This window comes from Juglans regia, chromosome 13 (assembly GCF_001411555.2).
Source record: "Juglans regia cultivar Chandler chromosome 13, Walnut 2.0, whole genome shotgun sequence".
Taxonomy (NCBI): Eukaryota; Viridiplantae; Streptophyta; class Magnoliopsida; order Fagales; family Juglandaceae; genus Juglans; species Juglans regia.
In genome coordinates, this window is record NC_049913.1 from 30,937,444 (window position 1) to 30,955,875 (window position 18,432).

Here is an 18,432-nt window from a genome sequence, read left to right on the forward strand (position 1 = left end):
GGGTCACATTATTTATTGAGTAAATTAATGTGTGTATATATATATATATAGATATATAAATAATATTTGCAGTCATAGATTGCATAAGCGGCGCCACACACACTTTTTGAAAAAAGTAAATAAATATAGGATCTATATGAAAGAATTAATTTTTTAGTAGTAGATCTCACTCTTTTAAAAAATGAGTATGCAATGCTTGCATAATTCATGACTATATCTAACATTATATATATATATATATATATATATGGAAAATGCTAGTATGGCTCCCCAATGTGTCCACTCATATTTTTATTTTTTTAATGGTTAAGGAAGTGACTATTAGTAAATTTTTATTTTTTTTAATTTTTCTTAATGGTTAAGGATATTTAAAAAATACTAAAAAAAAGAAAGAAAAATTAAAATTATTTGCACTGATGTGCATAATTGAGGTGCACATTTGGTGTGCACCCTAGCATTGTCGCATATATATATACATAAAAAAATGTGTCATGAATATAAAGATCTTAGCCCATGATTGTAATATGAGTAAACTAATGTTAAATACAGTTTTAGAATATATAAATTTTACGCATTCTTAAAAAAGAAAAAAAACATCTACTATTAAATTTTAGTTTTTTAAAAAAAAAACTAAAAACGTAAAGTTTGAAAGTTACATACATCATGTGTAATGATGACAATCGATACCGACCTCCCAGAAAGGCATTGAATCTAGGGGAAAAATCGATAACGATGACAATCGATACCGTTTAATAATTAATTAAAAATATGTTAACACGACACCATTTATTTAAATTCGTTTGTTTCATGTAAATAGGTTGACCTAAAACTTATAACTTATTTGACCTGATTAATATAATTTTACATAAAAGTTAAAATCTATATTTAGTAATAACCACAATATATTAAAAAATATATATCAATATTTTTTAAATTTTAACATATAATAAAACCAATATTACAAACCATATAATAAAAAATAAATTACAATCTCAACAATAAAAATATAAGCATATTGAGAAATATTAATATTATAACTTGACAATAATAAATTTTAATTTTAAAATAAATTATAAACGGATAAAAACAGATTGATTTCATATTAAGCAAATTGAACGGATTGATTTCATATTAAGCAAGTTGATCCGTTTATAAATCGTATATTAATGAATCAACTCGTTTTAATTCAAACCCGTTAATATTAAACTCAAATTTATTATTTTTGTATAGTATTCATGTTAAATTTACAGATCGAATTACATAGCTGAATCAGCTGTTTTTTTTTTTTAAATAAACTTCTGAAACATTTAATAACGGCCTTTAATGCTCCAACCTTGGGTTCTCTTTCACTCACTGCACGAGTAGCTACAACTAGCTGTGAGAATTGAGATATGCTGTCGCTTGAAAGATTCCCCAAGTACTCTTGAGCCCGGAGGATGAACATTTGGATGGAAATAATTATGGGAAATCCAGATCGGGTAATAATTGTGTTTATTTATGTACTAATCAGTACAAAAAAATTTAATTTTTTATTAAAATAATCTATTGTCATCAAAAATAATTATTTTTAATTATCATAAACAATTCATCAGAAATATTTATTTATTTTTATAATAAATATTGACCCATTTTAAAAAATATTACGAAAGTATTAACTCGATTATTGCTGAATTTTTCGCCGGAGAAACTCCGGAATAACTTCCGGCAAATGTTGAAATACTAATTTGTGCATGAGCATGCATGAATTAAGATTGTCTCCGAATGATTTGTGCAAAGTAGCATTGATGAATTGAAGAGTCACATAAGAGCAATGGGCTTAGGACTCTTTTAACTCAATATTGATGACTTTAGCTAGCAAAACATGAGTTTGAAACACCTTGTATACTATAAACTTTGGAGAAAATATCCAAATCCTCTTTTAATTTTCATTAAATTAATTTGTAACCACCTCGTAAGTTATTAATTTCAGCAATCATCCTCTAAATTATCACTAAGTTGCAATCTACATCATTTTTTTCCCTTTAAAATGCTAAAATTATCTTAAAATCCTAAAAAATACGAATTATGATCATTTTAGTTTTTATTTATCAAGGATATCTCTGTTAAAGAAGGTGATTGCAAATTCAATATATAATAATATGAGGGAGGATTTTTGTTTTTCCCCCTAAACTTTTCTTGTTATCCTTTCATATAATTAAGGCCTAGTCTCTCTCTAGATTGTGCCACGTATGTAATCACACGTGCGTGTACTCCCCTCCATTGCTTCTCGCATGCGTGAAGTCTAGTATAGAATTTCTTTTATTGAAGTGCTTAATTCACAAACAGATTTTATAAAAATAAATTTATAAATTGATATGATTTGACATAATATATTAAATTATTATTATTATTATTATAAAATAGATCTAACGCATATCATGTTAATCAAATTTCGAGTTTATTTTTATAAAATATTTTTGTGAATGCGACTCTTATCTTCTATTTAACCTAATAATATTTTTATAATTTCTAACTATTATTATACTCTAGTGGACAATGAAGCCAGGCGTTTTCCGAAGATAAAACAAAACACAAGGGTCAAATTGCAAACCTTTTTTTTTTTTAAATGGGCCCCCTTGGGGACTAAAGCGTAAACCCACTTTCTAGTTTCTTCACGGATAAGATTCATGCATTCATAGATTTTTAGATCTTTCTCAAAGGAACGAGGGAGCTACATGTAAATAGGAAAACGTCATGTCTGTATTTTGGTTCCAGAACTTTCACACGCACTCTCAAACTTTCAAGATCCTTCTCCACAATTCCCTTAATTATATATGTTTGCCTATATATTCGGCCATCATCTTCTCCGTCCCAAAACATCCAATTCGAGTCGCAGCAAAAACAACTTCACTGATCTTACCGATCCATCCCGGCCACTTCATCGGTCTCTGATCTCTCTCTCTCGTTTTTTGGGTTTCTTTCCATTCGTGCATTGCTATAATATACAATCAGTACCATGGCTGCAACATTATCTTGGTCGTCTTCACCTTTGCTGTCATCCCAGAACGCCAAGAGTTCAAATAAAGCTGCAGGCCGTACCAATTATATTGTGCCATGTGCTGCTGCCTTCCCATGTTCAATGAAAAATGGCAGCAGGAGACCGTTTAGGTTGTCGTACTCTGCAGTGAAAGCTGAGGCTGGCGGCGGCGATAACAAGGACGCGTCTGTGGACGTGCAGCATGTGAATCAGGGCGACCAAGCTGGGACCTCGGTGGAGAAGATCAGGCCTAGGCGCTTGGCTTTTGATGTCTTACGGCCTTTTGGTAAATCTCATGTATATAATAATGGCTATCTTGTAAAAGAGAACGTTACCATCAGAAAGAAATTTTACAAAACTAAATTTCTAAATTAACATAATAAAATAAAAACTGTTATAATTTGATGTATTATTAATCGTGCATTTATTTTGATGAAATTATTTTAGGGCAGTAATACGTGACATGATCTATAAATTTAATATGAATGCGACATTAGAAGATTTGAATTTAAGATTAACAAATTTGCGTCAAAATGAATTGATATGTTAAGATACGTTAATAGATCAATTTATTTGATATAAAATTAACTTATTTTTTTTTATCTATTTAGATTTTATTTTAAAATTAAAATTTTATTATTATTAAATTATAATATTGATATTTTTTAATATGTTATTTTTTTATTATTATTAAGATTGTAATTTTAGATCTATATTTATATTTGTTATTATATGATTTGTAATATTTGATTTTATTATATGTTAAAATTTAAAAAATATTAAGATAAATTTTTTAAGATATTGTGATTATTAATAAATATAAATTTTAATTTTTATAAGAAATTATATTAAATAGATTAAATGAGTTAGGTATATTAGAGCAATCTATTTATATGAAACAGATTCAAATAAATTGTATTATGTTAATTTATTTATAATTAATTATTAAACGAATTAAAATAAGTGATATTGGTTATTTAAATAGATTAGATTTATTTAAAATTTAAAAATTTGACATGTTTCCAATTGACTCCTAATATTGACATGTTTTTATACGCAGGTCTATTGGACCCATTGAGCCCAATGAGGACCATGCAGCAAATGCTAGACACAATGGACCGTGTGTTCGAGGATGCGATGACATTCCCCGGCAGGAATCGAACAGCAGCAGAAGTGCGAGCGCCTTGGGACATCCAAGACGATGAGCACGAGATCAAGATGCGGTTCGACATGCCTGGGCTTGCCAAGGAGGATGTCAAGGTGTCGGTTGAGGACGATGTTCTTGTTATCAAAGGAGAGCGCAAGCAGGAAGATGGAAGCAGTAAGGGAGATCATGACGACTCTTGGTCTCGTCGGAGTTTCAGCTCCTACGAGACACGTCTCCAGCTTCCTGATAATTGCGAGAAGGATAAGATCAAGGCAGAACTCAAGAATGGAGTTCTTTATATTGCCATTCCCAAGACCAAAGTGGAACGCAAGGTCGTTGACGTGGAAATTCAGTGAAACCCATGGGTGTCGTGTGTCTCTGAGTTTGTTATGACATTTGCTTGTACTTGGGTTTTCATGAGTTTTGTGCTTCCTTTCGAATTTTCCCCACTTTTTTTTTTTGTTCTTCGCCTTTGATCTTGGTAAGGTGTGATGGTCATAGTACTCTTGTATCTGTACATGTATAACTATCGTATATAATATATTTCTCTTCAAATTAATTGGTATTAATGTTTTAAAATATATTTTTAAAAAATATTTCATCTCATTTAATTATTATAATTTTTATAATTTTTAATATAAAATAAAATAAATAATTAATTTTTTAACTTTAAAATAAAAATAATATTAAAAAATATATTTTAATAATATTTTATTTAATTTTTTAATTTTAATTTCAATTTATTTCATTTGTAAAAATAAACGAATAAGGATCAAGATTCTTTTAAATAATTACATTTTTATTTTTTCATTTTATGTTTGAAATAATTAATGATTTTATTATGAATTCGAATTGATAGCATTGTACACTCCATTTTAATTAAAATATCTCGTGTATTAATTGGATTTATTTATTAAGGTGAAATTGGTTTACACGTGACATAATAATTTAATACTTATTTTCATGAGTTTAGCTTTTGGAATCGATGATTTTTTATAACAGGTAGTGAATATATAATATAATAAATTAAAGTAAGTTTTCTATCCTATTTAGATACTCATTTTTATATGTTCATTTAAAATTCGGACTAACTTAAAAAGGAAATCTTTCTTTCATGACTTTACCCTACTCGTGACTACAAGAGGATGATCTTTTTTGGCTTGAAAATTTCGGTCTCAAAAATTTTTTCAGAGATGAAAATCTTTCGTAACCATTTCTCAAAATGACCGTCTTAAAAAACTGTTTATAGGGAGATTTTTTTTTTTTTAATCTCTAAAAACTACTTTTAGGGTTGAAATATGATTGACCTGTCCGAATGTTTTTTTTTTTTGAGACAAAATGATTTCATTCCAAAATACCATTCAAACTCAATAAATTAGAGGTGTTACCTGCTGTGGGGCGGGGGCACCCCCTCCCCGCCCCCTGCCTCGCTTCATGTCGGGGTAGGGTTTTCAACCCTGCTCCAGTAGCGAGGGGTGGCGTTGAAATTGCATCCCGCCTCGCCCCCGCTCAATTAAGTGACTCACTAGTCTATACTTTTTTTTGGATCTAATTTTTTTTAAAACCAAAATTATAATATAATATAAATATAAATTTTATTAAAAAAAAAATATAAACTTATTAGAGTTGTATTTTAGATTGTCTTGACCTCCTAGACCAACCTTTATATAGGAGATCAAAGTAATCCATTAACTTGAATTCAAGTTTTTAACAAATTGTATATATTTATAAACAATATATATTTATATAAATTATTTATATAAATATACAAAATAATATTTTTTATTATAAATTTGAGAGTATGCAGAGCAGGGTGCGGGGCAGGGCCTCGCTGGGGTTAGCCCGTCCCCCGCCCCCGCTAGTGGTCCTTCATGTGAGGCGGGGCCCCTCGCATGTGTGGTGTGGGGTGGTCCGCCCTCCCATGCTAGGGTGGGGTTGACAAGGGCGAGCCCCTACTGCCCACCTCTATAATAAATTATAAATTAGATTCAAACTAACGGAGAACTACTGTTTGGATGGATTGTTAATTTAATTCAAACGAAACAAATTTGTTTGTTCCTACTTGAATAAATAAAGTGTTTGAACGCTATCTTAGCATTTGAACACGTTGGTTTTTGTTTGAATGTCCTTGAAAAATGTTTGAATGAAAATTTGTGTTTAAACATTTAGTTCGACGAAATTTGTTCGAACGATTTATTGTCTATTCGAATGATGATGGATTTGTTCAAACATAATAGTATGCGTTCAAATGATCACACATGAAAAGTGTTCAAAGCTATTAGTAATACATTTGAACTCGAGTGACAATTTCATTTTCATTCAAATGGTTTTGGAATGTTTGTTCGAATAGAAAATGCTATACATTTGAATGGTCTCAAACGTACTTTGAAGATGTCTAACCCTTCCCCTTCACAATTTGTATAAAATTTCCTGCCAAAAAGATTGTTCAAGCATTTATGTCAACATTTGAATGTAAAATACCATACCGTTCGAACATATTACATTACGTTCGAATGGTTTTCTCCTTTGGGATGCTATATTTTGTCTCAAAAATTCTAGTTCGAACATATATTTATTTGTTTGAACGTGGAAAAAACTACTTCAATATTTTGAGACAAAATTTGAATTTCGTCTCAAATAACTACTTCCAGTGATAAAATTTAATTCGTCTTTCATCCCTAAAATTCAAATTTTTTGCAGTGAGTATGCAATACTTAGTCTTAAAAGTTAAAGCAAAACTTAATTTTACCCTCACCATTTGGGGAGCAGATTTAGAGTATATATATTAGGCGCCATACGATCATGTGTAACAATAATTAATTTTATTATTGAGAAATATTTTATAAAACTAAATTTAAAAAAATAGAATAAAACTTTTGCACAAAGTAATCATAATCATCCAAAATTATAGTGGATATATATCGCTGACTTTTTTTTTTTTTTTTTAATTTATGAATTTATTGATTCTGAAGTAACCATACTTTGAGTCAGTGGCATCACAGGGGGGGCCCATGGCCCCTCCAAAGTTTGAAAAAAAAAATTGTATTAATCTTTTTATGATTTAATAGGATTATATTATTTTATATTGTGTTAGTTTTCTCTCTAAAATGTTATCTTAACCTCATCTACAAAATCATTTTGATCTTATAAATTATTTTGACTCAAAAATAAAATAAAAAATATTTTATTATAATTTTAACTTTGCTCAGCCCCCCTATGACAAATTTCTGATTCCGCCACTGCTTTGAGTTTGCTGTCCGTAATTAAATGGTTTTTTTTTTTGTTTTTTTGTTTTGTTTTGGTTTGGTTTTTTTTTTTTGTTTTCTGAAGTAAAACAAGAAAAAGAAGGTGCATGGCAACCACTTGTAGCATGAGCAATTGATAATTGCCAAGTGCTCTCCTGCTGAGCACTAAACATGAATCTAATTACCTTAATTCCAAGATCAAAACAAAACCACTCCCTATTTCCTGTACAAGATTGCGCGCACCTTCTTAAAAAATTACTTTTTATTGGGTAGTCATGGACTTCTTTCAATCCCAAAATTAGCTAGTTCAAGAGTCCTCATAATTATAAACTGACCATCAACCCTTTTCACAACCGATATGAGACAACTTCAACAATCTCTCCCTCACAAATTGGCCTTGGATTAGAGCACCAACAACCCGTTCTCCAGCCCGCAGACTATTAATTCGAGACTGTTGGTAAACTTGAATTTTAATACCATTGTTAGGTGATCACGAGCCTCTCTCAATTCCGAAAGCTAGCTCAAAAAATGAGGTTTTTCCACACTCGTACAAACTAACCACAAACTCCTTCCACAACTGATGTGGGACAACCCCAACACTTCCTACACTTATATCAATAACTCTTGAAGTTGTAATAATTTGTTACAACAATCCTAATTCTCATTGTACCATTGGTCTTGTCCTTGTCAGCTATGGAGGACTAATAAATATCTGCAACACAACTGGCTTTAGCAACACAAGTAAGTACTCAAGGAAGGCAGGAAGTAGTAAATTTTGCATGCCCATCTTCAAATCATAATTTGGTGGGAGATGCTCTGATATAGCTTCCTTGGATAAACCAATAACAGGATATCCCTGACAAGGATTGGGGTGTTGAACTCCAAAATCTTTCCATGCATCCATTATCCCTTCTTGCAAAACCTTCCCATGCTTTGCTGCATTAACTCACATGTTTGACACAAAATCCTATACTGGGTTTACAAAGAGCAGATTAAGCAGTTTCCCATTTTGGTCCAGAGAGAATAAAAGAATGAGCAATAGAATTGCAACAGTTTAGGAGGTGTTAAATCGTTAAAGAGAGACTCGAATGAAGTGTTATATAAAACCACGTACAGCTAGGCATTGTATATGAGGGAGATGCAGAGATTTGTAGTTGACCCTTACGAGGGAATTTCGGTAAATTTTGTATAGGAAAGAACAAAAAAAAGAAGAAGAGAGGTAATCGTCAGCAGACATGCAACAGAGGTCACGAGATGGTTTAGAAAGTGGCGCATTGGCTCGCCCATCTACATTTGCTTTCAGCTCGATTTCTGCTAACTATGGAAGCCCTATATATATATATATATTATGTTGTCAGTGTCCAGTCGCATAGACCCCATTAGCGGTACATTCACATATGAAGTTTGTGGCCGTACAAGTGGCATATAGCTTTACAGGTTAGGCACTTGTTTAGACTCAACTTTATGGGGACAATTTAATATATAATATCTTCAGCAGCAGATTTAAAGGGTAAAGTACTGAGGGGACCGGGAAGTAGGCTTGTTTGAGGAATGCTCTCAGTTTTCATGGCTACTTTCTATATATGTTGTTGGTCGACAAGAATATATAAGATGATATATCCTTTATAATATTGTTGGCCGAGGTTCGAATCTCGACTCATGAATTATTAAAACACTTCCATTTGTTGCTTGCTTGTGTAAAGGACTGATCTTCATGATATAACAACACTTCCTGTGGTTGTCTTTATAAGGTTTAATTGTTGATTTTCATGATTCTTCGGCTGTGTCCAGCAGGCCGAGCATATATATCATATTGAGCTAACTGACCCAACGCGTTTAAGATAGATCTTGGGCTGTGTCCCTTAGGAGCATATGATATTGATTCTCATTTTTCTCTTGGAAGGATTCCTGAGTTCTCTTCCAAAAAACAAAAAACTATTTACAACCTCGCTTACTAACACACTGAATAGCTAGAATAACTTGGGAGGGATCGATGACTCCCATTCATGATGCCACATATATGATAAATAGAAGTGTAACCAAAGACCAATTGTATTTCTTAATAAAAAAGAAAGATAATGTTACTAATAAATCCAATTAGAGAATGTTTCATCAACAAAATAATCTCACGAGCATATATGGTTTGATATGGTATATAAAATTGCTAAAAACTGTAAACTGAAAAATAGAGGTCTTGAATGTAAAGAGATCTAAACTTCTTCTCATTAACAACGTGAATGTAAAGGCTATACAATGGTTCTATTTATATACTTGAGATTCACTAATGTGACTGTACAAAGCTTGATATCTGGCCAACTAATTTATCTGCATGTAACTAACTTAACTGTCAACTAAAACTAGATGAAACCTTTTGTTTGGCTTCTCGGGATTTTAATTCCAATTCCTTTATATGATTTTGTATATTCCAACAACCCCCCCTTCCCCTCAAGATGAATCATTCTCATCTTGCAAATAAGATGATGAAAATTAAGTGATCCAAGACTAGGCTTAGTTAATATATCTACTAGTTGATATTTGGAAGGAATGTGAATGATTTTGATGAGTCCTTGTAATTTCTCCCTATCAAGATGGCAATCTAGTTGGATGTATTTTGTCCTTTCATGATGAACATGGTTTGAGGCAATGTCAGATGCAGGCTTGCTATTAGTATAAAGCAATGCAGCTTGAGAGTGAGTAATGTTTAAGTCAGCCAGAAGATAAACCAGCCATTGAAGTTCACAAGTTGTAGAGGCTAGTGCTTTATATTCAGATTCTGCAGATGATATACTAATAGTAAGTTGCTTCTTTGATTTCTAGAAGATGAGAGAATCTCCTATAAAGATTGTGAAGCTAGTAACCCTTCTTCTAGTATCAAGACAACCCCCCCCCCCCCTCCCCCCCAAACACTGTCTGAGTAGGCTTTTAGATGTAAGGGTGATGTTGCAGCTAGAAAGATTCCTTGACCTGGTGTAGCCTTTATGTATCGAAGGACTCTTTCAGTAGCTTGGAGATGTAATGTGCTAGGACTAGTCATGAATTGACTCAGTGCTTGTACTAAGTAAGCCAGATTAGGTCTGGTGATAGTAAGATATAATAGTCGACCAACCAGTCTTCTGTAAGAGGCAGGATCAGATAAAGGAGGGGAATAATAATGTGCACTGAGCTTTAGAGTTGATTCCATAGGAAAAGCTACTGGTTTGCATCCAAAAAAGCCATTATCTTGCAAAATATCTAGAGTATACTTTCTTTGACATAAAGTAATACCCTTGGCTGATCTAGCAAATTCAATGCCCAAAAAATATTTCAATTCACCTAAGTCTTTTATTGTAAAAGAATCATGCAGAAACTTCTTTACAGTGGCAATATGCTCAATGCTATTAGAGGCAATAACAACATCATCAACATATATCAATAGAGCCATAAAACTGCTAGAAGTTTGTTTGATGAAAAGTGATGAATCTGACTTGCCTTGAGTAAATCCAAACTGAAGTAAAGAAGAAGACAATTTTGAAAACTATTGTCTTGAAGCTTGTTTCAGGCCATATAAACTCTTTTTGAGTTTGCATACTCGAGGATCATTAGGAGAGAAAAATCCTTGTGGCAACTGCATATACACTTCTTCATTTAAATCTCCATGCAAGAAATCATTGTTTACATCAATTTGATGTAAATGTCAATGCTTTATTGCAGCCACAGTAAGCAAGACATGCACAATTATCATTTTTGCAATAGGAGAGTAGGTGTCCAAGAAATCAAGGCCTTCTTGTTGGGTATAACCCTTTGCTACTAATCTATCTTTATATCTCTCAACTGTTCCATCAGCTTTGAATTTTACACGATAAATCCATTTACTACCTATTGCAATTTTATTTGGAGGCAAAATAGCAAGATCCCAAATTTTATTAAGCTCGAGATTTTTTATTTCATTTGCCACAGCCTTTTGCCATTGAGAGTGTGAAAGGACGATGCTACGTCCACTGCTTTCAGCTCCCGCTGGGAGCTACCTTTAGGTATAATTGATTTTTTGTTGTTGTTGTTTTTACATGTATTTTTTAACACTTTTAGATATCTTCTAAAAAAAAAAATCACAATATTATTAAAAAATACTTCATTCATCACTAAGTAAAAAGAAAAATTAAAAATTAAAATAAAAAATTTCAATGATAACACCAAGCGATAAAAACTAGTGGGGAGAGTATCATTTTCCTTAAAAGATTATAGAAAAACAAGGCACTACAACCACTGCTGGGAGCTACCACTAATTTTTTTATATGTATTTTTTTAACACTTTAAATATTTCTTTTTTAAAAAAATTCACAATATTATTAAAAAATAGTTTCTTAATCACGAAGTAAAAAAAATAAAAATAACAACAAAAAAAACAAAAAACAAAAAATGTGAACGGTAGCTCCCAGTGAGAGCTGGGAGCGGTGGGACTATCATTATTTGGGTGTGAAATGACTTGTTTGAAAGTTTTGGGTTCAGAAATAGAGGAAACAATAGAAACAAAAGCTTTATGTTTAGGAGACAATTTGGAATTAGAAAGAAAATGAAGGATAGAATAAGGCTTACCAGAAGAAGGACATCTAGAAGATGCTTGAGATGCGGAAGCTGTATTAGTCAGATTACCACAATAATAGTTCTGCAAATATGTAGGAGAATGCCCGATTCTTTCAGATCTTCTAAGATTTGTAATATCATGATTTGAAGAAATGGAATTTGTAGGAGATAATGAAGATGAATTTGAAGGATTTGTAGGATTTGGGACTGCTGAGTCATAGACTTGAGGAAAATTGGGAAAAACAAAGGGTATATGATTAGCATTAAGTATGGATGGGAAAATTGATTCATGAAATACCACATTTCTGGATACAAAAGTTTTGGGAGTGAGTAGATCAAGGACTTTGTATCCTTTATATTGGGTGGATAACCAAGGAATAGACATTTTGAAACTCTTGGCTGGAATTTTCCACGATTACTTGTAATGGTACTTGCAAAACACAAGTAGCCAAATACTTTGAAATAGTTATAAGTGGGTGGTTTTTGAAATATAAGACAATATGGTGTTTGATTATTGAGAATGGATGAAGGGGTATGATTAATGATATGTGTAGCAGTTAATACACAATCAGTCCAATAAGATAGGGGTAATTTTGACTGAAATAGAAGAGCTCTAGTTACATTCAGTAGGTGTTTATGTTTTCTTTCAACCCTACCATTTTGCTGAGGGGTTTCAACACATGATAGTTGATGGATTATGCCATTCTCTTGATAAAAAAAAAACGCATGTTAAACTCTTGACCATTATTGTATGAAGTGTTTGAATATTTGTGTTGAATTGAGTATGAACATAGGTAATGAAACTAGTAAGTAGAAATCGAGTGTCTGTTTTTGTTTTCATGAGATAAAGCCAAGTAAAACGTGTATAATCATCTACAATTGTGAGAAAGTATGTATAACTATAATAAGAAACTAAAGAAAAAGGGCCCCAAATGTCACAATGCACTAACTGAAAGGCTTTATTTGAGTGACTAGTTGATACAGAAAAGGGTAGCTTCTTTTGTCTAGCTAGAGGACAAATTTCACATACATAATTGTGAGAAGCTTTTACAGAAGAATCTAAAGCACTAATGATTTGTATTCTTGTAGTGGAAGGTGTCCTAATCTAAGATGCCATATATCAGAATTGATATTACAAGTTTGAGCTAAAGAAGTAGAAGATGAGTCAAGTATTTCGCCTTTTGTTATAGCAGAAAAGTTTTGTAAGTGGTATAAACTAGATTTCACTTCAGCAAGCCCAATTATCTTTCATTTGCCGAGGTCCTGCAAAATACATTTGGATTGGAAGAAGAACAATCCAATTGAATTATCTTTAGTCAATCTTGAAGCAGAAATAAAATTGATATTAAAAGCAGGAATATAAAGAGCATTATGTAAGATTATGTCAGGTGAAATAATAACATGTCTAGTAAAGATAACAATAAAAGATTGGTCATTTGGTAGATGAACTTTAGAGGGTTTATTGGTACATTTATAGAGGTGAAGAGATGAGGAGAACAAGTCATGATCTGTTGCTCCAGTATCAAGTATCCAAGTAGAAGAATTATTTAAGGATGAAACAATGTTGCAAGAAGAAAAGGTACCTAAAGTAGAAGCAACATTAGCTATTGAATTAGAATTAAGGTTTGAACTCGATAGACTATTGGAAGTGTGAGCGGATTTTGAAGTTGCTCTTGAGAGAAAATCATATTTGGAATGCTTGAATTAAGCTCCAAAGAAGAAACATTGTTTGCAATAGGCAATCTTGGAGTAGTTGCACCTCCAAATTATGTAGGTAAAGATCTTTTGCCTTGTGGACCTTTCCATCCAAGTGGATAGCCAATAAGTTGAAGACACTTGTCCGCAAGATGACCAGAATATCAATAGTGAGAACATATCACATATGTTTTGGCTTTTAGTTTTGGAAATCAAGCACCATTTGTCTGTCTCATTGGTTGTGCAGCAGCCATATCATGTGAATCAATAGAAATACCAACAATATCGGTCAAGGATCTTTGACTTTCGTCTTGCAGTAGCAAAGAAAAAACCTTGCTCATTGAGGGTAATGGAGATTGAAGCAACAACTGACTTTGCATGACTGAGTAAGAATCATGCAAGCCAATCAAGAATTTCATGACATAGTCAGATTGTTGACGCTCAGTGAGATTCTTTAAGATATCATATGAACATCTATCAAGATTTCCACATCGATAGTTTGGAATTGGGCGATAACTGATGTACTCATCCCAAAGAGTTTTGAATTCGCTGAAATATTCAATGACAGATTTTGATCCTTGAGAAATAGAGCTAAGGGATTTCTTCAAAGTGAAAACTTGTGGACCATCACTTTGAAGATATCGAGTTTTAAGCTCCTCCCATATATCAAAAGCACATGTGAAATAGAGAAGACTGCCACGAATTTCTTTGGCAATAGAATTTATCAACCAAGACAACACCAGATTATTTGCTCTTAGCCAAGCAACTCGAAACCTAGGATCATCAAGACTAGATTGAGTTAAACTTTCATCAATAAAGGCAATCTTGTTCTTCACAGTGAGGGCAATGGAAAAAGATCGACTCCATGCAACATAATTCTCGCTAGTGAAAATTTCAGAAACTAGAAGAGCTCCAGGGTTATTAGATGGATGCAGATAGTAGTGACGCGATGAATCATCAGAAGGATTCACCATAGAATCAAAAGAATTTGCCATAGAAGCAAGAAAGAAATCAAGAAAACAGCAGAAGGATCTTTATACACGATGATACCATGTAAAATTGCTAAAAATTGTAAATTGAAAAACAAAGGACTTGAATGTAAAAGAGATCTGAATGAATGTAAATGCTATACAATGGTTCTATTTATACCATTGTTTTAAATTTCGTACCGTCAAAATTTTTCGTTTCGGCCGTCCGTCCGGTACAGGTATTATATATGTTCCGTACCGGCTAAAATGCCGGCCGTACTGGCCATACCGGACTAAATTTCGGCCTGTGTGGTTTTTTTTTTTTTTCATTTTTTCAAACTACAAACTTATTTTTTAACCCCAAATTCAGACTAGACTATTTATAATTTTTATATATATGTATTTATATATAATTTATTTATATATAGACTATTATTTTGGAATATAATTTTTATATATATTTATATATCGACTATCTCGAAACGTTATCCCGAAACGGTACCGGTACCGAAATATTTCGTTCCAGTGCCTTAACTGGTACGACGTCCGGTACGGTATTCAAAATATTGATTTATACACTTGAGATTCACTAATGTGATTGTACAAAGCTTGATATCTGGCCAACTAATTTATCTGCATGTAACTAACTTAACTGTCAATTAACAGTAGATGAAGCCCTTTGTTTGGCTTTTTGGGATTTTAATTCCAATTCCTTTATATGATTTTGTATATTCCAGCATGGTATGTTACATTGTAAAACTTCTTTTATTTTATACATTTGTCGTATCATATGAAGTAACGTCGGTTTATAAAATTTTATGTTAAAAAAAAAAAAAACTGGTTTGTATATCTAGCACTTCTCAACCAATTATAAGTGAAACTTTTGAGTTCTTAATTTTTAAGGAAGATAGGCTTGTCTCTAAAAGCACAACCACACGATCTAACACATTCCTAGTATATGCATATGTTCAAAACCCATAAAACATCAACCCCAAAAATAACATATACTCATGCGCATTATATATATATATATATATATATATAGGTGCAATAATTGAGGTACTGCTGCTGTGCTATGGGAAACAGTTTTATAATATGAAAAGGAATATATGAATAAATAAACTTGGTAATGGAACAGATGAAGGGAGAAGGGCATAGAGAAAGTTGGGTACAGCGAGGCACGTACGTATCTTTGGATCCATTAAAAAGATTGGCAAGCAATGATACGGCAGAAGATAATTATGGGAACCTTAGAAATTCTATTGGAAATTTCTGGAACAGTTGAACCTTCTGTCCTTTACCAACTTTCCACCTTTCTAGTTGTCGTTGTTTTCGAATTTCCTTTTGTTTTTTTTTTTTTGATCTTCTTATTTGATATTGCAGTCACTTCATACAAGTTCTTTTCTTTACAACTAAGCTTTTCATGTATTTATTTTCCTTCTCTCTTATGGTTTGATCTTCTTCTTCTTCTTCTCTCCTGTGTTTTTCAGTGTTCTAAATTGTATTGATTAGTGTTTCCCGTTAACATATCTTTCTTGCGGGATTTGAGGGGACGTGACTCTGCAAATCTAGTAAGTTTTTATCAAGAAAGAGAAGAAGAAGCACCAGAAGAGTACTTATTTTTGGTGGGAAAATCTCTCTTGGGTTTGATCTGATTGATTGGATAGTCATATTTTTAGATTCTGGTTCTGAATTTGGCTTCTGGGGTTTGGTTTCAATCCAAATTCTTGATTGTTTAGCGACAAAAGAGATACTTTTCCGGGATATTCATTCATGTCTCAACAAAGGCAAAATAAGATGGTGTTTACAAACAATGGTGACACCACCTATACCAAGATCTTTGTTGGAGGGCTGGCTTGGGAGACTCAAAGGGATACTCTGAAACGTTATTTTGAGCAGTTTGGAGAGATTCTAGAGGCTGTTGTGATCATTGAAAAAAATACAGGAAGATCTAGAGGCTATGGCTTTGTAAGCCACCCTACCTTTTTATTGCATATATATATATATACATATATATATAATGATTTTACAAGTATTTCATGTTTTTTTTTTTTTTTTTGTCCTTTTGATTTCTGATTTCATTATGTTTGTAATTAGGTAACGTTTAAGGATCCCGATTCAGCCAAGAGAGCTTGTCAAAACCACTATCCTGTGATTGATGGAAGAAGAGCCAATTGTAACCTTGCAGCCTTTGGCGCACGAAACAATTATCCAAGCACTCCTCAACGAGGTTGGAAAATTTTCTGGTTTTTTGCAGACAATTTGTTATAGCTTCTGATGTTGGACTCAGACTAAATATTATGTTTGGTAATGTTAGCATGAGGCAGGGAGATTTTTATATGTGTACTCTAAAAGTTTTACCTTTTTCATTAATATTATGTTATGTTATGTACAGATATATATATATATATATATATATTTAATAGTATTGATTATTTCCCACAAAAAAGTTGCAGGAATGGAGAAATCCGGATCATCTTTTAGAACTGTGGCACCAGTTCCTTTTCATGGCACCTCTACATATTTCCATCACCACATTCCCCAGTATGCTTTTCCATATTCAACATATGGGTAAACAAAGTTTCAAGGGAAAAATTTCTCATTTTGTTTTTCACAATTAACTGTTTATATACACGTTTTAGCTATTCATTGTCTTCTAAATGTTTCCCTTTCAACATTCAGGTGCCCTGATTATCCACAAGATATGTTTACAATGGTCAGTTTTGTTTTTTCCTGAAACCTTTGATGATTTTGAAAATACATAGTCGTCGAGATTCAAATAGGATAATCGATGTAAATCATGATTAGGATGTTTATAGCATGGACCCAGTTTGCATCTCAATTCTAACACAAACAAAGACTTAAAACCATGCAACTTTTGACTTATAATCATTAGTGCAGAAACACAATCATTTTAGTGTGAGGTAACAGCTTCTAATTGAATTTGCTTGTGTTTAATTAATGGCAGAACTATTACAATGTCTATGGTGGCCAACATTTACCATCTTCTTATTGCTTTATGCCAACCGGACCTCCTGAAGTCTATGATTACTCCAGAATTACACAACCACCTTATTTTTTGTCTCAGCAATACCGTGCACTTGGGGGCCTTCAAGTTCCCACTTCAGATTCTCCAACAAACAGTACTGCCACTGGTTGAGTCTCAATATGCAAAAATGCTTTTATTGTATGATTTGAATCTCTTTTTTGTTGGAAATACCACATCTTAAGTAACCAGTACTCTTTATGTTTATGAATGCAGCAAAACCAGCCACAGGGTCAATTGCTGCAGCAGGAGTAGTGCCAGGAACAGCCTCTGATCAACAGAATTCATCAGCATAATTTTCATGTCAGATAGCCTATATTTTTACAACAGTAGAAGGGTCAACAGATACAGCAAAAAAGATCATATATAGAGTTGCAGATACCACATATATAAAAGAAAGGAACAGGTTTTCATTTTTCATTGCCAACATGCCTGATTAGTTGTAGGAGACAGTGCTAGGTAGTTCATTCAGGGGACAAGTGATTTGGATTTAGAATCTGCTTCACTTATCATATACTAGGCATCCAATTCCACAGACATTTCTCAGATTCCCATTCCACAGACATTTTGCAAACAGAAGAAGTTTTAATTTACTCTTTTTCCCTTTTTGACTTGCAAGGGATTACTCTATTTCTCTATGAATTATCTTGATAGAAACTTGTATATCCATTTTTTACTGTTTCAGTATGCTTCTGGACCACATTACCAACATTAATTTGTTGTTATTTAATAGTTCTATATAGTTGGACATTAAC

General features: G+C 32.5%; 2 protein-coding genes across 5 annotated transcripts; both read left to right on the forward strand.

Moving 5' to 3' along the window:
- The first annotated feature begins 2,834 nt into the window (after positions 1 to 2,834).
- LOC108992297 (small heat shock protein, chloroplastic) lies at positions 2,835 to 4,728 on the forward strand. Its single transcript, XM_018966827.2, has 2 exons — positions 2,835 to 3,302; positions 4,077 to 4,728. Exons 1-2 carry the CDS (start codon positions 2,996 to 2,998, stop codon positions 4,517 to 4,519), a joined length of 750 nt encoding a protein of 249 aa, XP_018822372.1. The 5' UTR covers positions 2,835 to 2,995; the 3' UTR covers positions 4,520 to 4,728.
- An 11,144-nt stretch (positions 4,729 to 15,872) lies between these two features.
- On the forward strand, positions 15,873 to 18,361 carry LOC108992267 (RNA-binding protein 38-like). Of its 4 annotated transcripts, none has more exons than XM_018966773.2 (6): positions 15,873 to 16,599; positions 16,729 to 16,861; positions 17,082 to 17,202; positions 17,314 to 17,347; positions 17,600 to 17,774; positions 17,894 to 18,361. In XM_018966773.2, exons 1-6 carry the CDS (start codon positions 16,405 to 16,407, stop codon positions 17,971 to 17,973), a joined length of 738 nt encoding a protein of 245 aa, XP_018822318.1. In that variant the 5' UTR covers positions 15,873 to 16,404; the 3' UTR covers positions 17,974 to 18,361. The 4 variants fall into 4 exon arrangements, with proteins under 4 accessions (XP_018822318.1, XP_018822319.1, XP_018822314.1 ...); XM_018966774.2 differs by having other exon boundaries at positions 15,874 to 16,599; positions 17,082 to 17,175; positions 17,600 to 17,786; XM_018966769.2 differs by having other exon boundaries at positions 15,875 to 16,599; positions 17,600 to 17,786.
- Positions 18,362 to 18,432: the final 71 nt, after the last annotated feature.